Source organism: Pholis gunnellus (genome assembly GCF_910591455.1).
Source record: "Pholis gunnellus genome assembly, chromosome: 9".
Taxonomy (NCBI): Eukaryota; Metazoa; Chordata; class Actinopteri; order Perciformes; family Pholidae; genus Pholis; species Pholis gunnellus.
The window spans coordinates 5,749,985-5,773,781 of record NC_136535.1 but is presented as its reverse complement, the minus strand read 5'-3'; the positions used below and the strand labels follow the sequence as shown (position 1 = coordinate 5,773,781).

Genomic DNA, 23,797 nt, shown 5'->3' with positions numbered 1-23,797 from the left:
TGTGAAGTTGTGTCACCGGGAAAAGTGTTGGAATCTCACCACGAGAAAGCAAATTCCTCGAGCATGCGGCTCCAAAGCAAAGTCACTGCTGATTGATTCAGTTCAGTATGAATATGAAGCAGCACGTATGTGAGCACTTAGTCAGCCCTCCCTGGATGAGAAGGATGAGTCAAGGTTTATGTCACGTTATCTTAATTAGATGTGTGGTGCGGCAGCCTGCGCTTGTCCCAGTTTAGACGTCTAAATCTGAGCAGACGGATACAACCTGCTTCATCGCTCCGGCGCTCCACACATGGCCGCTACACAGTGTAACGTAACACGGTGTGATATGTGGCTGCTGTTGAGCTCTGGAGTCTGAAGCCCGGTGCATTCAGGAACGCATCCAAAGCCAGTTTAATCACATTTGACTGACGACGGATCAGTACCTCATACAACCCCCACTTAAAAAAAACACCCAAACGATCCCTTTAGGGTCATAGAACGGTGAACTTGTTCATCTCATAAGCACCGTGAGTTGGTTGTAACTCTGTACTGTATAGTATACAAATAAGGAAATGTAATCATAAGAAGAGGGGGACTGACTCTGGTTTAACGTTATAATACCGGCGATAGAGAGGCATAAGGGGGGAGTGTGTCTCCCGGGGCAGCGGAGTGTCCGCTACAAAAAATGAAGGCATCAGTGCATTCCTGCTTTTGTGTTCGTCTCTGTCGTTTTTCTGCGCTTTCACTTTTTTTTCCCCCACTCTCTTGTAATTTATTCTTGGAGAATTTTAAACGAGGCAGGTTTGCTGAAGGATTCACAGAGCAACATGACTCCAACACTACTAGTACAAAACCAAATGCACATAAAACACATCAGTCTTCAACATTGTTTCCTTGTCTTTAACGCCCTCATCATTTTCATGCAGGTACAGAAATGGTCCTGATAGACTCTGCTCTTGTAGTTATTTTTGTCATGACTCTACGTCCACACTCTTCCCCTGCAGGGTCAGAATGTCTCACATTGACACTAATAACCAAACCCAAAGCTACTAATGATGGATGAATGGCTCGATTGCATTTGTTTAATACGTCACAGAGGCTGAAAGCCGACCCTCGTGAACACGTGTGCAGTTAATCGGGACCTTTGACGCATGCATGTAGGTTTAAAACCAGATGTTAATGGTCTTCTTTAAAGTGACTTCAGATTTTCACCAGACATCGACTGATTTTCATCTCTGGTGAAATGAAGCTTCAATTCACTGTGATTCCATCTGGTGTTAAATATACATCTCACAAGCGCCCGTCAGTGTGTTCCGCTGTGATGCAGCTAGTCTGGCTTTTTCCCTCTGTCATCTTTAAAAAAAAAAGGAGTTCACAGACAAATGCATTACTTTAATTAGATGGCATCAGAGTGGCAGGATGAGGCAGCAGTGATGGATGAGTGGGGGGGGGGGAGGTAGTGGGGGAGCACGCCCAGGGGAGGAGGCCCGCTGTCAGCCTAGCATCAGTGAGACACTCCCTTGGGTGGCCCGGGGTCTGGAGGTGGTCGGAGAGATGAGTGGGGGGGGTCTGAAGGGAGCGGTGTCGTTACACCAGCTGTGGACTGTATGGATTAACTGAATACAAATACATTTGATGAATGAAATGATTATTTTACTGTAGTATTGTTCACAGTTTTATTGTATAATTATGTGCAAATATATGCCGTAAAATTCTGCCTAATATAACGGTTTTGATTTAAGCATTTTCTTCATGTAAATATATTTGATGGAGTGAACATGAATGTGTATCAAGAACGATGGAGACTGACGGTTCATTTTCTCTTTTTTCCACATTATTCTTTCAGCTGTTTCGAGAGGTACGCATCATGAAAACTCTCAACCATCCCAACATCGGTGAGCTACACTCTGTATAATTATCTGGTGTGTGTTTCTATGCGGGCCTTTGTGTGAACGCCTCTCCCTCCTCTGTGTGTTACAGTGCAGCTGTTTGAGGTCATTGAGACGGAGAAGACTCTTTACCTGATTATGGAGTACGCCAGCGGAGGTGAGTGACGTCCACGCCACCGTCATCGCCATTGGTCAACGCTAATTGGATCGATCACTTTGACCGAGCTATGCAGCACAACCGCTGAACTCGTTAATTTAGGGTTTAAACGATCGGGTCCAATCCCTTTTGGCTCCTTTTTGGTTCGTGAAAAAGTCTCTTTCATTGTGCTCATCTTGCTCTTTTAACATCGCTCAGCTGTTTCCCATGCACTCTTCTCTATTTTTGCAGCGCCTCTGTTTTTCTTTCTTCCCTCCTCCCCGATCCCTTAATCTCTCTCCGCTGCTTCTCTCTGTACGTTGTGTGATCTCTTGCTTCCAATACCGAATAAGGACGCAGCAGCTCACCAGCCGACACGCTGCTGCGCTCAACTCAACCGCAGCCCGGTTTACCGTTAAGGATATTTAGGGTCAAATGTTTGGCGTGCAGACACACACGAGATTTTTTTTTATACGTTTATTCCATTTGACTGGACAGCAGTTGTTAGCTGTTTTTTTTTTTAATGAGCTGAAAACTAATGTTAGCAAACCAGCGGAAACGAACATTTGAGGCTTCTTGGAAGTCACGGATAGCTGTTTTCTCCTTCCCACGCTTGAACGCATACACACACTCGTGTATTTTTAGTCAGTGCACTTCTATCCGGTCTCAACCCTTTTTATGTTATCGCCACATTTGTTCTTGTAATGCTGGGAGAATTATTGGTGCAAGCTTGCACAGGCCTGACTCTAGACTCCAGCGGAGTGTTGGAGATTTTATAACACCCAAAACCCACATGAACACCTTCTGAGGGACTCTGAATTCACATACATCTCCTGCAAGTGTTAGATTTTGTTGTGAGGTGGGGAAGAAGATTTCCAACCCTGCCTTTAAACATCTTCCATGCCTGCCAGAACTACAGCCATACTGTTTGTTTCTCCCCCTCTCCCAGGCGAAGTGTTCGACTACCTCGTGGCTCACGGCAGAATGAAGGAGAAAGAGGCCAGAGCCAAGTTCAGACAGGTCAGTTAAACCTCACAGCTTAACTCAGCTGTCTTTGTCCATATATTATGTCCCCAGTCAAACGTTGACATCTGCCAGCCAGCCATTCCTTGTGGTTTATAATTGAGCATAACGACATCTCTGGACTGATTAATAAGAGAGGAAGATGACACATACGTTCACGATGCTTAAATCTGAGCTACTTGAGCTCTGATGTGACGCATCGTTTAAAGTTCCTGCTTTGATTGTAACTTTGCAGACTCATACAGAAATGTATTGAATTTCTTTCAGAGCCTCATAAAACAAACAGGAGGTGCGATCGCACAGCAAGAAATCCAGTCATCCGCTTTCTATTTGTGATGTTGAGTCATGTAGTTGTTCAAGGGGGTTGTGTGAATGGAGCTCCCAGTTTATCTTCCATCTACGTGTTAGTTATGTTCTGTCTTTGGTGTTATTTCTCTCTCCTCAGATTGTGTCGGCGGTGCACTATTGTCACCTGAAGAACATTGTTCACAGAGACTTGAAGGTGATTACACAATGTCCCAAGATAAAGGATGAAACGGGAGCCTTCAGATGAACAAACATGTCTAAATCATTGACACATATTAAACAGACTATGTATAACTTTTACAAATATTGATAAATGACATCGTAAAAGACATAAGTCAGTGAAATGATCGAACTACATCTGCCATTGCAAAATACATGCCAGCCACCAAAGTGTATTATCCACTACTCAATGCAGAAAAGGCATCATTTCCTGTAATTCACACAGCTGATCCCAGTTCTGCCGTTGTTTTTTTCTGTGTTTCACTGTCTATGTTGTTTCGTGCAGGCGGAGAACTTGCTGCTAGACGCCGACGCCAACATCAAAATAGCCGACTTTGGCTTCAGCAACGAGTTCACTGCGGGCAGTAAACTGGACACGTTCTGCGGCTCGCCGCCCTACGCGGCCCCAGAGCTCTTCCAGGGGAAGAAGTACGACGGTCCGGAGGTGGACATCTGGAGCCTGGGCGTCATCTTGTACACACTGGTCAGCGGGTCCTTGCCCTTTGACGGACAGAACCTAAAGGTACAGATACAGTCCGTGGTCCTGTGGAAATGTTAGGTGACTGAAAGCTCTCGTGGAGAGATTTCTTTTGTTTTGGGAGAACATGACGTGCACAAGAACTATAGCTTTTTCTATTCTTATTTGTTTTCCTTTATTCTTTTAACCACATAATTGTGCATTGTATCACATTACACAAGATTTTGCCAAAAAACGACAAACGGTATTTAAATGAAGTCCTGTTCTTTTACTGATTCGTTGTCCCTGTAGCAGAAATTCATCGTGTGTCAATTGTGTGTTGCGTTCAGGAGCTGCGGGAGCGTGTTTTGAGGGGGAAGTACCGCGTGCCCTTCTACATGTCTACAGACTGCGAGGGGATCCTGCGCCGCTTCTTGGTCCTCAATCCTGCCAAGCGCTGCTCGCTGGATGTGAGGAGGAAACACCGCATCACGTGCGACACGACACGAATTGACCACATTAGCGTCTAAATATTGAGCGCTCCTTCTCTTTTCTTCCCTCACCAGCAAATAATGAAAGATAAGTGGATCAATGTCGGCTATGACGGCGAGGATCTGAAGCCCCACGCAGAGCCTGTCGAGGACTTAAACAATACCAGCCGCATTGGTGAGAAACACAGACCTTTCACTGTTCATTTATTTAACCTAATCATTGATCTCAAAAAGATAAACTGTTGCGTTACTGTAACGTTAAACAGAAATATTTAGTGTAAGATGGGAACTTCTGGATGAAGCCTCCATTTACGAAGCCGCTGACTGGTTTAAACTTTCAAAGTCACCAATGACTCTGCAGCCACAACTCCAGAGATTCAGCATACAGCACCTTAAAAAGCTTAATTTGCATGAAGTTGGACGTCATAATTTCGTCACCGTTAAAGCTGACCTACACGGTGCTACATCTTTGTCATATGGAGGTTCACACCACGCAGAGCACCTTTTCATAACTGTGCAGGAGGTCGACCCGTGTGATTGCTGTGCAGCTCGCCACTTGCCGTAGATATTTGTTATTTCATTTGTCTCGTTTCCAGATGTGATGGTCGGGATGGGCTTCAACAGGGATGAGATCAGAGACTCACTGTCCAGCCAGAAGTACAACGAGGTCACCGCCACATACCTGCTGCTGGGACGCAAGAACGAGGTGAGCGCGTCGGCTCGGCTTTGTGGGTTTGTTTGCAGCTTCCTCTGTATTTAGGGATGAGGTTATGGTTTATTTGACAGTATATCTTTTGCCAGATACGCTCATATCTAAACAAAATTATGAAAAAATGACGAAGAAGATTTAGGATGGCGGTGGTGCCTTTTGTGTCATTATGAGTTCATAATGTTAATTTGTTCAGAATGCGTCTAACCCTGGTTGTAGCTCTGGTTGTTGGACGCAGTGAAGCTTTAAACAACCTAATCAATGCCTGACTCCAGTCCTATTGTACGTGTGACTGTTTCCCTCTCAGACGGAAGGCAGCGAGTCTCGATCGGCCAGCAGCCTGAGTCTGGCTCGAGTCCGACCCGGCACCATCACCAACGGAACCAGCAAACACACCGCTTCCTCCTCCTCCTCCTCCTCCTCCGCCACACCTTCCTCCTCCACTGGCCACAAGCCACAGCGCAGCGCCTCCACCTACCACCGCCAGAGACGACACTCTGACTTCTGTAAGCCAGATCAGTGACGTAGTGATCAGTGAGAGTCGGGTTCGTTCGTTCTAAAATGGCGACGGAAATCGTCCTCACCCACATTTCTTCTCTCCCGCTCCCATCTCTCAGGTGGTCCGGCAGTTCCAGTGTCCACGCACCCCAAGCGGAGCCCCAGTGGCGTAGGTGAAGTGGCGGGGCTTAAGGAGGAGCGGCTGTCGAGCCGCAAGCCGAGCACCAGCACCGTTGGCTCCCGTAGCATCCCGACGCCCTCCAGTCCAATGGTTAGCTCCGCCCACAACCCAAACAAGGCAGAGATACCCGACCGGCGCAAGGAAGCCAACGCGACCACAGTAAGGCCTAAAGGATATTTTGTGGGTGTGATGAAATCATCCCGACTCAGAGAGCTGTCACCTTTAGTCCCTTATCAATAGAACAGGTGCAGATGGCAGAATACTCAATCTTTCCTAATCCCATGACCTGAGATTACACTACACTGACACAGCTACTGTTAACATTAAGAGACTGCAAACATTAACGTCCTCCACAGATTGGAGAGGAGTTGAACAGTAAAACACTTTACATGCATAGATGAATAACAAACTGTGGATTCGCCCAGCGGGAGGGAATATAGAGATTATGGCTGCTCAGTGAGATTAGCATGAGCGAGCGGGAGTTTAAAGGAATGTGAAGAGATGCTTAACTCCTGAGATTAACTTTAATGTTCTGTACGGGACAATCAGGCCGAGCTCGTTACGGTCTGAGGTCAGACGAGGTGTAGCCGTATTAAGGCTTGATACACGTCTTTCACTTCTGAAGCCCTCCTTTCATTGTGTTACGTTGTAAAGCACTTCATTCAAAGACATCATTCGTTTCAGTAAATACAAGTGATTTTTGATTCTTTCTCCAGAATAACATCCCTGCCAGTGCCATGACTCGAAGAAACACGTACGTGTGTACAGACCGGTCCAGCACCGATAGACAGTCACTGCTGCAAAATGGCAAGGAAAACAGGTGAGAGGAGCAGCCCCATCTGTACCGTAACAGATGAGCAAAGTGCCCCCACAGTTAGCGACATCGTTGTGTTGGCTCTTTTTTCATTTTTTTTTAGTCTGTCCTCAAATACAACATATTTGTTGTATTTTGCACCACAGCCAATGGCCACGGAGTATATATGTATAAACAAATAAGAAGCAACCCTGAAGGTTTTTTGCATCATCACTACACATGTGGAGTCTGTTTTGACTTTGTGCGAGCTTTACATTTCACCTCATTTTGTATCTAAACTCCCTGAAGGACTGCAAGGAGTTGAGATTAGGTTTAGGATTTAGGTTTAGGTTGGAGAAAAAGTTGTGTCAAGAAAAGAAAAAAAAGGGCCAAGAGATTAGTTTTTTTGCCAAATAATAGATAATGCGTTCATATTCATAGTGAATACATTAAGAAAGGGTTTTGCAAAGGAATAGTTGAGCTGGTAAAGCTCGTCTCTTTCCACACACATGTTGTCTCTTTAAGAGAGGATAAAGGGCTTAAACTGTGCATGAGTGGGTTCGTCCACGCGTGTGTTTATGTGCCCAATATGAGCTGTCCGTTGTTGTGACAGATGGTTGTCTGCTCGTCGGTGTCAGAGCATGGCAGCCACCATCTCTCTCTCTCTCTCTCTATCCCTTTCCCCCCCTATGGTCCCTCTCTCACTCTCACTTTCTCATTTTCATTCTGGCTGACCTGTTTTTCCGTCCCTCTGTCTCTTTGTCACTCTGTAATGTTGCCTCTCACAGGAAGAGCCAGGAGGTCGATGTCTGTCATCTGAGTTTTTAAATCTAAGAATCCATGGAAAGCAGCGAAGAAAACATGAACGTACAAATACGTAAAAAAAAAAAAAAGCCCCAAAACACGTAGAGCACTGTTGGCTGCAAATAGCGGCAATAAAAAAAACCATCATCAAACAGACTCACTGGTGTTTCAGAGTCAGTTCGAGTTTCGCCCCCTTCGTTTAGATTTGACGACATTCGGGCATTACGACGAGTCTCCTGGAGGGAAAGCGTGACAGGGAAACAGAGGGGAAGGATGGAGGGAAAAGAGAGGGAGGAGGGAGAGGGAGAGGGAGAGGGGCGGAAAAGAGGAGGGGAGCAGTTTGAAGTGAGGACGGACATTGTGCCAGCGTAACCCTCCATTTGCCTCAGAGGCCTTGTCAATGTGATGCCATGCCAGAGTGGTTGATGGCACAAACATGTGCGCACACACACACACACACACACACACACACACACACACACACACACACACACACACACAGTCACTCAAAATCGACTGGAAAATTGTGTGAACCATAGTGGCAAAGGTGACCAGGAGAGACACAAAACACAGATTCTGTACACGATGGCGTGCATGTGACTATAGTTCATCATATTTAGTTGATATAAAACACAAATGTCCATTAAACACACATTGCTGCGCATACACACAGTATACACACAGACACTAATCTATGATGACGCTGGAAGATAAGTGACCTCATGCCAAGACAAACAGTACTGTAGCTGCAGACAGAGAGAAAAGCAAAAGTATTTAATGCGGCATGAAGCCCTTGATGGGCTTTTAAAAATGCAATAAACGCGTACAGAACTCAGAACAGGACAAGAAGATCGAGACGGAACAATACAAACTACAGTCCAATAAAACACCATAAAACAAGAATCACCAGATCAGTGAACTGTTTGAGTTCAAAATGATCCCAGTCTGGATCCTTTTTTGAGTTCTGTAAGAGTTCCACATGTTGATCCCCCGGAGCAGAATGAGGATTTACTTCGGGGCATCTTAGAGTTCCCATTGGATGCTCTACGTGTCAATGAGCGCCTGATGCTGTTGGTGTTTATAGAAGCAAACTTGCTCAATTGTATATCATCATAAGAGGTTTGGCTTTTGTAGATGCTGCATGTGACCAAGATGTTACACAATAACTGAACTGTTTACTGGTTTGCGGTCTCTAATGAGTCTAAACGTTTGCCACCCTGCTCACGCTTGTACATTCTTGTTTTATCTTCAGCTAGAAATGAAAATGTTTTGAGCCATGTTTGAGTCCAGGTAAACAAATTAAAGTCTAGCTCCTGATAGTCTCGCCCCTCCTATTCATGTAAATGATTTATTCTCATAACTTTTACAAGCAGCGTACTGCAACAGAGAAGAAAAAAGACATTTGAATGAATATAAGAAATGGAAATCGCAGGAGTTCACTGTGAAAGTGAGTTGAACATCGTTATAGTCTCTCTCTTTCTCGCCCTTTCTACGCTCTCCTTCCCTCACTTTTGCACCAAGTCATACTCTTGTCTTCCTCCTCGTCTCCTCTCGCCATTTCCCCCCGGTCCTTACCTCTGCAGCCTCTCCCCTCCCCTGTTAGCTTTTGCAGGCCGCTGGTTCACGTGGATGTGAAGCGATGTTGCTCTGCAGCGGCTGCGCTTCAATTTAACTCGTTTAATGGTTCTGCCCCATTTGAAGTGTGTGTGTGTGTGTGTGTGTGTGTGTGTGTGTGTGTGTGTGTGTGTGTGTGTGTGTGTGTGTGTGTGTGTGTGTGTGTGTGTGTGTGTGTGTGTGTGTGTGTGTGTGTGTGAGAGAGAGTTATCTAGAGCGTTATGAAAAGCAGCCTCGGGCCACCAGCCAGAGTCAGGGGTGGAGGTGTGTGTGTGTGTGGGGGGGGGGGGCATTTGGGTCAATTTTCAGAGATTAGACTAACTGTTGTCATGGTTTGAAGAGCAGTCGGCTCGATTTTTTTACATTTCCTAAATGTGGGTGCTCATTGAAAAGTCTTAAATTACCTCCGTTCAAGGCTAAACGAGTATCACAGATGTTAAATGCAGTTGAATGTAATCGCAAATCGCAAAAACAACAAAGCAAAAGCCATATAGCCTTTTTTTCAGGGTTTATTGAAGAAGCATGATCAATCAGAGTGTAACTGTCTTCATGTTGTCTTTGGTAGTAAACCTTAACTTGATTTGGTATACTGTGAACACTAATACGCTTCAGAGAATAAGCCTGGTCATATTTTGTACTTTATTTATTGCGGACAAATCCAATTAAATAGACAAAAAACAAGGACTGAGCCAAACATGCGTTACTGTGGTGTGGATGTAACTTGACAAAATGTGAAGTTCACATGCCAGCATGTTTTTACTCTATTGAAACTGAACTCTGCCTAGATGCTTCGAAAAACAAATTCCAAACTACAAAAAGATATTGAATGCTTTGGAAAGTGGCAGGAGGTCCTATAATGTGAGGTATTTGTTATTTGTCTCCTACAGCATATGAGGGCCATGGTATGAAAAAATACATATATGAAAAACAAGTTACGAAGCCGGTGGAGTGGTGTAATATCCAGAGGAAACGTAAAGTATTACATTTACGAGAAAAAAACGATATTTCCGAGATCTTTAATGTTGTTTTTCTTTGAATAAACCCAATTCAAAGCAATGTCTCTTCCAAGTCTGTATGTTTATGATTATATGGTGACTCGGGGCTAAAATCACAAGTATTTCCTTGTTGCTAAATCAGATTGAAAAGTATCATTTGATTTGGTCACGCACTGCAGGCATAATACAGCAAGCAGCAGCGTCTGTGGTGTGACGAGGTTGATTGAACCACATCCAAAGTGAAGAGACGGGGTTCCTTCACTTGCAAATTGTAATGATCTTGATAACAACTCTCCTCTCTTGTTTTCCCTCCTCTTCTCCCTCCAGTTCCTTATCCCACCGCCTGCCCCCCGCCTCCCCTTCGACCCACAGCATTGCCGGTGCCTCCGGGGCCTCCTCCTCCTCCACGCCCTCCTCCCGCCTCTCCAGGGGGTCCACGGTGAGGAGCACTTTCCACGGCGGTCAGATTCGAGACCGTCGTCCCCCCTCCCACGCTCCCCCGGCCTCCCCGACGCTGTCCCACGACGCCAGCCCGCTGCCACACGCCAGGACCCGGACCACGACCAACCTGCTCAGCAAACTCACCTCCAAGTTGACCCGCAGGTAAGGGGAGAAGCCGGGGGAAGGAGAAGGGGAGGAGAGTATAGAAGGAACAGGAAGCGGTAGAATGATAACGCAACAGATTACAAATTAACCTTTAACTGCAGGTTTTTCTTTGCTCATTCAAACATTTATGAGTATTTTCAAGGATTGTATGTGTTTGATGATTGCTGCTAACAATCTAAATGTGATAGGCTGTCTGTTTACAGGCTTGTAACTGGACAGTGTAGCTCCTCTTGCTGTAAACATGAAGATCATTGAGCTGACCGTGGCTGCCTCTCACCTTCTGTTCCTTAACCAGTACTAACCTACCAGCCTTTCTTCTCTAATGATAACCCTTTACAGGCCTCAGACCTGGGTTTAATAGTGTTTGAACATGATTCCCTCTCTTTGTTTTCCTCGCTTGCTTTTTTCAACAAATGTAGCCCTTATGAAACAGTAAATACGTTATATGAAGAGACGTAGACTAAAGCCTTATTAAATGTCTAAAAAATGAAGAAAAAAATACAATCAGGATGAGCTAACATTGGATAAAGCCACAGATTGGGTCTCTCTTCTTGTTTCCTTAGCAACAGATACAAACAAGAGACAATTAGTTTATTTATAGGAGCACCGAGATGCTATTTGCTAGGCAGCAGGGGGCGACTCCTCTGGTTGTAAAAAGAAGTCTGGTTGTATAGACGTCTATGAGAAAATGACTCTACTTCTCTCTTGATTTATTACTTCAGTAAACATTGTAAACATGAGTTTATGGTCTCAATCTCTAGTTTCAAGTCTTCTTCAATACAGCATGATGTTCATTTAGTAAATGATGGTCCATTTAGAGTCAAACAGACCATAAAGTAGAGTATGCTTTAGGGCGGGGCTACAGTGTGATTGGCAGGTCGCTGCCGCTACCAGAGACGTATACGGCGTTGCTACGTCACTCCTCCGCATTCCAAATATGTCGAGACGGTTTGAATTAAGCGCAGACAAAATGCTGTTTTTGAATGAGGCTGGTGTTCTCTTCTGACACACTAATTTGTTATTTCATTAGACGGCCAAAATCCTCGTAGGCGATGTGCAAAATGCCGAACTCGAGGCTTCAGAACAGTAGTCCACAAACCAATGGGTGACGTCATGACGACTACGTCACTATTTGATAATGACATGATTTAGTTTTTTGTCCTATTCTTGCGCAATTCTTTCAGGAATTAGCCCCCGAGTGAGTGGAAAAAGAGCCGGCGAATGAGAATGCAAATAAACAGCAAACATTTGACTTAAATTGGAACTGTGAAGCGGATGGCATTGGATACAATGTTTCGTCCCACAGAAGTAGCCGCAATAATGGAAGGCCCTCCATCTAAACCTGTCACATGTATGCTGTTTGACATCATGTTCAATTTAAGTTAAAATGGGTCCAATCCTGCACTGTTCAGCTTCTGCCATCAACTGTTTTTCTGATGCAGTTAACCCCACCCAAGTGTTTCTCCAAACCGTCACCTGTGTGACCCAGGTCTGCTGCTCAGGTGGACATACTGTATGTCTGTCCCGGGTCAGTTCTGCTGCTTATTGTTGCTTTATCTGTTGGTTTGTTTGATTCTTTAACAACTTTTTTGCTTTTCCTCGCCAGTCACCTGCCAGTTTTCTATCCTTCTTTTTCCTGAACTACAGTACAGTTTGATTTGTACTTCTCTGCCTCTTCCACCTGTGCTTCTTACTGTCTTATTTCTATATTGTCCCCCCCCCCTTCACTTCTCTTTTGTTCCATGTCGCTCTGACGTTCTGCTGTTGATTTTCCTGTTTTTCTTCACCATTCCCCTCATCCTCTTTTCATCTCCTTCTCTTCTTCCTCTCTCCTCCTAGGGTCTCTCTTGACCCTTCTAAACGTCAGAGCTCAAACAAGTCCATGTCGGGCTGCACCCTCCCACAGGGGACAAAAACAGTTAGTAAGTCTTCCTTTCCCATGTTTTCTGGCTGCTTCTTGTCTGACTGACTGTCTGTCTGACCGTCTGCCTGCTTCTTGCCAGTGCCCTGTCATTCCCTCTTCCCCTCATTCGCTGTCTGTCGCCGTTTGGAGTTTAGTTGTGCAAACATTAATCTGAGGAAAAGCTTCTCTACAGGCATGGATTTTAATCAGCGGCTGAGTTGAATTCAACCTGTGGGGCTCTGAAAAGTCCATCCGTACTGATGTGAACTGGGAAACCTCTTTTTCTATATAAAGACAAAGGAAAGTTCATTTTCTTTTTTCTTTGTTTACGTTTTCCACGTGAAGTTCTCAGTAGTTTTTCTTCAAATGTGTGTTCCATCAAGACGAGACTAAAGCTTTTAAGTATCCTTAATTAAAAAGAAAAAGGCCTTAGACCAGGGATCAGCTTTTCCCGGAGGCCACTGTTGACTAAAATGACAGGAAGCCAGCTGCCAGTTAATAAACAGCCCAGACCTTTGTTAGGAGACCAGGATCCTCCAAGTTCAAACTCTTATTAGTCAATCTTGCTTCTTTTTTATGAACTCAGCCTCCTTATTTACAGTACAAAGAAAAAGTCACACTGTGAATCAATTTTATTTTCAATGTGATGTAACAAATGGTCGACGGGCCTCCCAGCACCCTTAAGTTGTGTATCACTGCTTTAGGGGTCTCACATTTAATATGCAAAAAATATGTAGGAGATGTTACACACTCGTAAACAAGAAGTTTGATTGTTGCGACAGTGGACTGTGTGCCGGAGGCTGTTCATGTTCACACCTGTAGCCCGTTCTGTCACAGCCGCTAGCTACAGAAGCTAGGAAGCTCAGCATGTCGCAATTTAAACTATAAATAATCCTTTTCCATTGATTGATCCATTCATCCATTTTCTACCACTAGTCTGGGTCCAGGTCGAGTTCATTGAATGAATTATATTGTTAGGAATTATTGTTATATATTGCTGGTAAGTTCCGAAAACAAATATTATATTTAATGAATAATTCTATCAAATCTCTTCTCCATCTTTGTCCAGTATGGTCGTGAAACGGGTATTAAATTACATCTTCTGTTGAAGATTGAACTTGTCATGGTTCTTCATCACATTCATGCAAAATAGACTGTAGTCCTACGACAATATGAGCATATAAAATATATGTTGAAGGGTTGACTAGAAACATTTAGGAGTCTAAATGTTGGAGCCCAGTTTAAACCCAGTTTATTGTTTGACCAAAATACTGATCCCGTCAAACTTTAGGTTCTAGGACTGTGGCCATCGAAATTTAACGCAGTTTACAAGACTGTTTCTTCCTGTAGAGCAGCTCTGTCTCAAAACTGTATGTTTATGTGACTACAACTCTGATCAGCAGCTGTCTGTCTGTCTGTGTCTGGACTGCTTGTCTCTGCTGGCTGGGCTTCATGCTGTAGCGTTCACTAGAGACTTAAGGTGGCACCATTACCTGCTTAACACATGACTGTATTGTTTTTTTCTGGGACAACAACGGGTGAAGTTGGTTTTTAGAAGTGGGTCAAGCTCACCCCTATTACTTTTTTTTTTAATAAGCACCCCTATGAATGAAGCACCCCAACTCCACTGTACTAGTCTGAGTCATGTAATCAACACCATATGTTTGCCCATGCTGTTAACAAATGAGCAGGACTGTGGGATCCCTGCGAGCAGAGGATCCAGGGCACAGAAGGAAAATGGGGGGTGGTGCTTTATTGGTGTTTGATACGAGCCACGAAGCAAATACTGTACGTCTCATTCTTGTGTATCATTTGCCAAACAAACACATTCTAGCACCACTTTTACACGTCTCCAGGTATACAGTTTGATAGTGATAGTGTCGGTGATGTAAAACCTTTAAAAGTAGATGCCGTTCTTGGTGTCTTTCTGAATCAAAGAGCAAAGGCTTCTTCCCGAAGCCCGACATCAAAGCTTGGGTCGGAAACATTGGAGAAAGTAGCAAGAGTACGCTAAATCAAAACAATGATCCAACCGAAAAACTCAGTCTTGCCAACTCTTTTCTAATGAAATTAGCAATACTAACTCCAAAAGTCGGAATTTAAACTTTAGGCCTTCCTCCAAAGCTACTCCTCAAACAACAAACAAAACAAAAACAAAACATTGTTAGTTCTCACAGCTGTGAAGCAGCTTTTGAAAGACTTGGATGATGAGCAATGAGTGCACAGACAGAACACACACACACACACACACACACACACACACACACACAGGTAGCCCGTCCAATTAGTACTAACGGGCCAAATGAAACGATTTAAGGCTTATTACAGTCCTGCGACAGCAACTCATGCTACATATCTCCCCTTTTTTTTTTCCAGAGCATTTGATTTATTGATCGCTGTTTAGAGAATTTCAATAAATCCAACAAGAAATGTTTCTATATACATGACCTTCCCTCGCTGTAAACGGTCTTATGAGGGGGAAGGCTGTGGTCACAGCATGGTCACCAGCGCTTTATACCAGTATTAAGACACGATAGAGTGCAGTGGGAGCACAAAACGGTATGTTCTGGTTTAGCTTTGCTTTGCTGTTGCAGTCACAATTTCTGGTGATGTCCACAAATGTCTCAGAAAAGTGATAACTGAGGAAGGACAGGGTTGACAGAATGTGGACATTCAAAAGGGTAAATTGTAATACTTCATCATGGAACCGTTTCTTTCTTTTGTGCGCACAATTCTTGAAGACATTTTTCTCGTATGCCTCCGCTGTAGAATCAAAAACGGAGAAAAGTCTTGTTGAATCGCACAATTCCATTTTAATGACCTGTCCTCAAAATGTTCCATCTTTAGTAGCAAAGAGTCCTGTGTGGGTAAAACGGTGCAGCGGGTAAAAAGAATGTAATCGGGGGCCATTGTAGCTTTGAACCCGTGACATTACGAGCACGAGGCGTGCGTCCGAGCCCTCTGCAGGAGCACAACGCCCGTCAGAGGCCTGCACCAGTCATCCCGACTGACTGACCCCGACGTCACTGCCGTTTTAAATCAGGATTAGTTGCGTAACCAGGATTTATCCCTCTCTTAAACGGATCTTGCATAGCTCTCCCTCAAGATACAAAGCAGATTGTCCTGTCACACTGCCGCGAGCTTCTCCCGCTCTGTCACTTTCTACTCCTTATTCTCTCTCTCTCGCTCTCGCTCTCTCTTCCCCCCCCCCCCCCCCACAGCTGTCAGCCTCATGCTGTACAGTTCATACCCAGATAGGCGCTTCCTCGATGCACAAGAGTCCGTCCAGTCTGCCACTCCGTACTCTTCACTTACAAAACAATTAGATCGTTCCCACTGTTATTCTTCCACAAGGATGTGATGCCACTTGTCTTGCTCAGGGTCACCTTGGCAACAGTCTGCGGGGGGAGGAGCTAGGCGTTACTCGCTCACTTTCTTTACCCAGTCGAGAGAGGCAAGGTGATTTAATCTAGATGGGACGCGTCCAGTTCTTCAGATCACTAAACATGTCCATCGTTACTGTAGAGTACAGGCATGTATTGGGACAAATTCAGCATGTTAACCCAACAGGAATTACCCTCCAGCTATCTGCTGGATAATTATTTCAATAGAATCATTCATAAATGCTGAGGAGTATCCGAGTGATTAGCTGTGTGGATTAGCAGGGATTTTAAACTTCTAAACATGTGTTTAGATCTAAAGCCACAGCTCGTCGGTCAGCGCCAGGGTGACCTTAGAGTAGGTTTCACTTCTCTGTAAATCTATCAATGAAATATCGCTGCCGGCTCCACCAGGCCTCCCCAGTTCCTGGAATGGCGATCAGGTTGCCAGGACTAAAACCCAGAGTTGACGCAAAGAACAAATAGCAACAGTAGCCCCCGGTGGCCATGGAGGGGAAGTGCAGTAAGCTGCTTTAAACTCAATAGCACCTGGCAGCCTGTTGGGTGGAGACGTCCTGAAGATACTTTGATCTAAAGCACCTTACAGCAGCCGTCGTACTTCCTGTCGCTCAGCTCCTTCTGCGCGGTGACACGGTTGGCGGGTGTAGTTCGGCAGAAAGAAACTAGTTCCCTCGTGGAACTGCTCACAACAAGGTCCGTGGATGATCTTGAGTAACCTGATCAGGATTTCTGGAAAGAGACATTTCTGTTGAGTTTGTTAAAACTATGTTTTAATTTTGGTGTGAACTGTCTCTTTAAAACCACATCTTTTAAGATCATTCACACGTCCACGTGGTAGCCGTAACCGTTAAAATCAATCGCAGACTAAATGATTTTTCTTTCTCTTTTGACACACTCATTTGTTCTCTCATAAGCGTTACATTTGTATTCGTGTGAGTCTGGCAGCCACTGCAGCACACACCGTGTTTTGTGTCTATTAATTAAGACCTGGTTCTCCGCTCTGGATCCACTCCCTCTACATTTGTTGATCCCTCTCATTTGTTTTGTCGGTGGCTTTGACATGTTGTTGTTGTTGTTGTTGTTGTTGTTGTTGTTGCACACTCATCCAATGTGTCCAGTGTGGTGAGTGTAGGTTGGTGAAGATCCATTTGTGACTTGAAACAAACAAGTTGTTGTGCTTGTGTGTTGTGGTTGTTGTGGATTGACTGACATGGCTATGCAGCAATTTGTAACACTTAAACAGGAAGTGTGTGTGTGGGGGGGAGGGCCAGTTGGCCTATTGATTCCTAACGTATGCGTTTGTCTTCCTCTTGAGGGTCACAGACGAACCTGAGAGAATCAGCAGATCTCCGGTCACAAGGTGAGCTCACGTTTACATTTTTTCCAACACTGACGACCAAAGTGCAACAGCGGAGCAATCTTACATTTCCTGTGTCAGCATAACAAGCAGCCTGCTTTCCATACTTTATCCACCAATTACAAGTGTCCTTTTAGTTTACTCTTCAAGATATAGAGAGAGAAGATATTGTGTGAGCTAATGTTAGTGTTGTTGTTAAAAGAATAGTTAAACATTTTGAAAAGTGCTTATTTGCTGTCTTTTAATAAAGAAAGAGATGATGTATCTTAATCCGTACCAAAACATGAGTGTAAAAACAGCAATTGTCTAATTTTCGGGGGTTAGGTGTTGGATTATCTATTGGCACATAAACCCCATAAAACAGCAAATTGAAATTGTTACACAAAGACGCCCTAAAGTGTTGATTAATGAGCTTTATATGTGCTGGTAGGTGGATTTTGTTTCCCCAATACAGAGCCAGGCAAGCCGTTTTCCTGTTTTCAGTCTTTATGCTAAGCTAACTAGCTACATACTTACTGTACATACAGGTGTTGTCTATCAGCAAGAAAACTAATAAATATGTAAAGCATATTTCCCAAAATGTTGAACTATCCCTTTAACTTTCTGCATGACTGCTAGAGTGAAAGTAATTCAATTGTAGCGCTTAAATAGTTTTCCTTTAATCTAAAATGCATTTCCAAGGATTTGTTGTGTACACAGAACCGTTGTTTTCCGCTGTGTTCATTCTTAGGTGTAACTGACGTTTTCTTCTGATCATCTTTTAAACATTAGAAGTCTACATGGAGTCACATGTTTCCATGTGATCCACCATGGCTTCCAGCACAGATCCTCAATTATACTACATTTCTGTTGTGATGATTTTTTTTTTTTAGTTAAATGTTTCTCTTTGATGTGGAGAGGAAACAAGAAACTACAGTCAAATGTAGATTTGTAAGCTTTAATGAAAGAATAAAGAAACGGATTATGAATGTTCAACCTGTACGGAGGAAAAACACTTTATGATCCATTTTGTAAGTTTGATCTAAATAGTTTTCTCTGCTGTGTTTCCGACTGGAGAATAGGTGAAGAAAGGTTCCTTTTTTATCTGTGTAAAAGAAACTTCAACCAACAACAGAAACGTAGTAGTGGTGCACTTCAGTCTCTTGAGGCCAAAATAAGTATTACAAAAACAAACATAGTGATCCTGCCAAAACTTTTCCACTTGTTTCACAGATGAAAAACCTTAAGTCACAAACAGATCACCTGAATCTTTTTTTTCTCAGTTGCCTCTCAGGGATTAATTAATAGCCATGAAAAATGCATCATTTTGACTTCCTGTCAGTTATCTGTCTTGTGCACTTCCTCTCAGCTGCTTCAGCTCAGTCTCAGGTTAGGAACAGCAGGTAAAGCAGCGGCACCAGGCTAACACTAGCTAACACTAGCTAACACTAGCTAACACTAGCTAGCAGACTGTGGTGCTCCTTGTGGTAGATGATTAAAGAAAAATAAATTATAATAACTGTCATTGTGTCTATCAACAGCTCAGTCCCTGAAACTCTTTACCATCCCGGGATGTTGTGTGTTAGTTGGTGTTAAGTGTGATTTAAAGAATGTATCTGTGTAGTATGTTATTAATTATATACATTTTATTATTAACTCTCATTAAAGAACAAAATAAATGTATAAGCAGTGCCTCACGAGAGCAATTAACTTGAGGTGGGTTTGATTTGCATATCCCTTTGGTGTTGTACATTCATTGTATAATATGAAAAAGAGACGAGACTATAAAATACACATTTACCAATCACAGTTACCCAGATTGCTATATAGAGATGTAACAATCCAATAATGTATGATATTGATTTTTTTACTTTTCCTCCCCCATTCCCCAACCACTCATGCATTCACATTCATACAAACATACTTCCACTTGCCTACACTTCCATCACGCATTCATTTCATCTCAAAACCCTGTGTATTCACTCCCATTTATCCTTAAATCCATGCTCCCTCATTCATATCACACCTCTCCTCCTCCTCCTCCTTTATTTCTGCTGTCCAAACCTCTTTAACTCCTCCAACCCTCCTGCTGTAAACATCTCTTTTCCTGCCATTTTTGACTCTAATCTTCCTACATTTCCTTCTACCATCCTCTATTCGCATCGCCCCTACTCTTCGTCCCCTTTCCAGTCGCCATCTATCTGGGCATCAGAAAGCGGCCGAGCCCCGGACCCCCCGATGCGGCTGGGATGTGAGGGTGCGGAGCCCCCGCGACCCGGCCGAGGTGGTGCTAGCGCTGCGTGAGGCGGCGCAGGGCTGCGGCTGCCAGGTCCACCTGGCCGGGCCGTTCCTCCTGTCCTGCACCCACGGAGCGGCCGGCGCCCGCGTGGCCTTCGAGGCCGAGGTCTGCCAGCTGCCCAGCGGGCTGGGCCAGAGCAGCGGTGTGAGGTTCAAGCGCCTGTGGGGGGCGCCGTTGGCCTTTAGAGACATCGCCACCAAAGTGTCCAAGGAGCTCGAGCTCTGAGGGAAACAGGAGGTGGGGCGGATTGATAACCCACAGGACAGGATGATGAATGAGTAGGGAGGAGGAGGAGGAGGAACAATGAGGAAGACACCACTGACTCCTCCCACTCCTCTTCCTCCCTGGGCTCCACCTCATTCCGATGCGGCTAGCGATGCCTCGCCTCCGCCAAAGACCCTCTTCTTCTGATGCCACCAATCACAGCCAGAGAAAGCGGACGCACAGACACGGATGGACCGCAGTCGGCAGACTTGATGATGACCCTTGACCTTGGAGCTGTCAGTGACCTACGACCCCTGCTTGAAACGCACCACCACCTCCATATTATGTGAGCCCATGGAGTCAGGTTGTTTTATTTTCATTTTTTTCATGACTTCATGTTTGATGATAAGGATGGTGTTGCTGAGAATGATGGAGATCGATAATTTGCTGTTGTTGTTGACATTGTTATTCCTATTGTATCATATTTGTTGTCGTCATTCCTTTTTAAAGAGCTGCTATTTAAAGAAATGTTTAAATTTTTTTGTTTGTTTATGGAGTTTATTTTCTCTCTTTAATGCTTTTAAAAATGGGTCAGAGAATGACATCTGTCGTCATCCTCTGACACAGACGTCACATAGTTCAGAAGTGAGGTTGCAGTCTGACCTCCGGCCTCTAGAGGGAGACATGCAGAAATGCAGAGACTTGTGACAGACTGAATGAAGCATCGCGGCCTTTCTGCCCATCCATCGATATTCGCCCTTTTACTGTTCAGCTGGGTATTTGATGTTTGTACCATTTCTGGTAAAAGGTTTCCTCTCTGCCTGCTGTCCATACTGAATTCTCTGCTGTGTATTGACAGCTGGCAGGTGAGCAGCTTACGGAGGAGCAAAGCTGCCTAATAATGCCGGACCCAGCTGATATGTTGTACTTGATAACCTGATCATTTGAGCTTATGCTATACATATACTCTACTTCGCCCCAATATTTGTACCATGCTACCTTTTTATTAACAAGCAAAAGTTATCTAAATTTTCTTTAATTACGCAACATTTTGTTGGTTTAAAGTGCAAAGTAGGATTTATTTCTACGAAAAAACTGGATCCTCAACAGGAACCGTGCTTTGTGTTTTTATAACGCAATAGCATGCCTCAGCTGGATTTTCTGATCTGAAGGTGGATGTACGCAGGAAAAAAAAAAGCGCCCCCTTACATTATTTTCCAATCAGCAGGTTTAGTCTATTTAGATGATTTTAAAAAAAGCAGGCTTTGTCAGCCAATCAGAATTCCTTATTCTGAGACCAATAAGAGTTGTTTTAACTAATATTTCAATTAAATATAATCAGTTTAACATTTAACAAAACTACAAGTTTTACCTATGGCAAAGTGAAGCACAAATCAGATGCTCAGACAATTTATAAGATTAAATCTGTGCCACAAATTGTTAAAAATCTTCGTAAAAGCTCGTCAAACCAACCGTTGTATTGGTTATTGGTCAAATACAGCAGCATGACTTTCTTTTGACTATTCCCATTTATTTGAATTTAACACTATATGATACCAAAAAAAAGGAAAATAAAAATCTTCGCTCCTTTTCCTGCGAGTCTGCAGACGTAGTTCAGAAAGCCGATCCAACATGAAGCTAAGCATAAGCATCCACAGCTTTGAACCCCAGTTCAGGACGAGTATATTTTAATAGATCACCTTTGTTTATAATTTGATCTCTTCTTCAAACAACATGTTTCCCCACACACTTGATTACTGTAGCTCATACTGGTTCAGAGTAAATGGAGGAGACGGGGCTTTTACTGGTAGCACTTAACAATATCTCAGTCTGTCAGAACGCCATCGCTTCACCTCAAATGTAGTGCAATACAGCCACAAAGCCAAGAATCTAGACTTGAATAAACATAGACTCAATAGGGCGCCTTGTTTGATTTATTTTTTTATTTTTTATAATGCTGATATGTTCTTAAAATTCATTAAGCACTTTTTTCCCTCACTTTTTAGCCAGGAAATGCATTGTACTGTACTGGCAGAGTTTTTAATTAATCTGTATTTTTCTTTTGTAAATTGTTATAAAATAACTGTTTCACACATTTAAAGCCCACTGAAGTGCATACTTGACATTCTGAATGCCCTTCTGTCCTTTACTTACGTGTACCTCTTGTCATCATTCACTTCCTTCAGTGAAACGATGGCTTCGGGTGTCCAAAGTTATACTGAAGTTACTACAAGGAATATCCGCCTTCACCGATGGTCTCGTTTACTTATGTAGGTCATATAGAAGCATCAGTATTGGTTATGAAACAGTCTCGAGCAGTTAAAAGTTTCTTGTAGTAACTATAAGGAAAATGGGGCTACAAAAATTGTAAATGGCGACTTGTCTCAATAACATTTAGTCAATTTAACAGTTTTATTTCATCCAATATTACATTTATTTTGAGTTCTTAACCCAAGCAACACTTTTGATACTCAAACTGTAGACATTTCCCTCAGTCGACCAACCAGGCTGCAGCACTGCTGAGACGTGTTCGACTGTTGACCAATCAGATTCCAGTATTACTTTAAGAGGTGTACGACTGTTATCCAATCAGACCCCTGCCTCATTAAGCCACTGTACAACTCAAAGCGGTTTAACATGAGACATTGAATGACCTTTTGAGAAATGTTCTTTTATTAAAAACAGTTTGCTGCTCATTACGGATCAAAGGTACCAAGATTCAACAAAAATACACACAGAGTGCCCAATTGATCATATATTGACACCGACTACGACCGAAGTCAAACAATTACAACTTGTACTTGCAGCATCTAACTAAACACTGATACATAAAAGGAAAAGTTTCATGATACAGCAGTTGTTGATCTTTTACAAGCTGTAAAGTCTACAGGAATTGATCTGATAAATGGGAGATTTCAGCCTCAGCAGGTATCCACCACTGTCTGAAAATGTGAAGCTGTTTTTTTAGGGCTATTTTTGCATATTCTTTTGTGTGTGTGTACAACTGGGCCTCACTTTCTGAACCTGTTCTGTAGATACAGTTAGGGCCATGCTTTAAGGCTACAGTTCTGTTGTATAGTGTGTTTGAAGCCGTCACTGTTATCAAGAAAACGTAACTTATGGGGTGATATTACGGAAATGATCGACCTGCAATCCTGCATGTCTCCTAGGAAATAATGTGTGACACAAAAATAAAGACTTTCAACCTCTTTCATATTTTGTGTATTTTGTTTTCTCAGATATGGATTTTATTTCTTTAATGTGGTGTCCAGACAGTTTTTGTGTGTGTGTGTGTGTGTGTGTGTGTGTGTGTGTGTGTGTGTGTGTGTGTGTGTGTGTGTGTGTCGTAGCCTACCAGCCTGTCTGAACAGTGAAGCCGGAGTGTTCCTCAGCAGCGAGCGTGCTGGTGTTACGGTGGAGAGGTGCCGGGCGACGGGCCTGAGACCAGCAGTCAGGAAAAAAACAACACTGACAACTCTGATATTATTAATGAATGCTGGTGGTGAAGGGAATATTTGGGCTGATAGGTTTCCATCACACAGAAATACTTTTTGTTGTATTTGAGCATTCATTTTTTTAGTCAAAGTCGTCACAGTTCCGTTGTTCTCATACTGCACACTCACTAAGATAGCAAGCCTGCAGTTTAAGTACTTCAGAGATCCTACAGCATCGTCCTCCTTTACTGGGACCCCAAAAAGAGGAATTTTAGGAAGCTTTCAATTAAAAATGAATATTTATACTAAGATGAGAGTCCACAATACCTTTTACATTTGAAATATTAAGCAGAGCATCCTTTGTCGCAAAATAATATGGACCAAGTCAAAGAAAAGTCATATTACAGTATGTCTAAAAAGTTTAAGTATTGTATATTGAAAAAAGTCATATAAAGTATGTCCAAAACGTTTTTGCCAAATCCATGCAGCATAGCTAAATTGCAGCTAGCTGGCTAAC

General features: G+C 43.4%; 1 protein-coding gene across 2 annotated transcripts in view; it reads left to right on the top strand.

The window, feature by feature from the left end:
- The window catches only part of mark4b (MAP/microtubule affinity-regulating kinase 4b), a 50,102-nt gene extending 27,056 nt beyond the window's left edge, over window positions 1-23,046 (top strand). The window contains exons 4-17 of one of the 2 annotated variants that reach the window (XM_079166890.1): window positions 1,829-1,877; window positions 1,963-2,028; window positions 2,957-3,027; window positions 3,476-3,532; window positions 3,842-4,078; window positions 4,363-4,482; window positions 4,579-4,678; window positions 5,100-5,209; window positions 5,520-5,718; window positions 5,830-6,050; window positions 6,608-6,711; window positions 10,425-10,700; window positions 17,323-17,367; window positions 19,534-23,046. In XM_079166890.1, the coding sequence (XP_079023016.1) occupies window positions 1,829-1,877; window positions 1,963-2,028; window positions 2,957-3,027; window positions 3,476-3,532; window positions 3,842-4,078; window positions 4,363-4,482; window positions 4,579-4,678; window positions 5,100-5,209; window positions 5,520-5,718; window positions 5,830-6,050; window positions 6,608-6,711; window positions 10,425-10,700; window positions 17,323-17,367; window positions 19,534-19,867 (1,989 nt within the window). In that variant the 3' untranslated portion in view covers window positions 19,868-23,046. The remainder of the gene's footprint in view (window positions 1-1,828; window positions 1,878-1,962; window positions 2,029-2,956; window positions 3,028-3,475; window positions 3,533-3,841; window positions 4,079-4,362; window positions 4,483-4,578; window positions 4,679-5,099; window positions 5,210-5,519; window positions 5,719-5,829; window positions 6,051-6,607; window positions 6,712-10,424; window positions 10,701-17,322; window positions 17,368-19,533) is intronic. The other variant, XM_079166891.1, reaches the window with a different exon arrangement.
- Window positions 23,047-23,797: the final 751 nt, after the last annotated feature.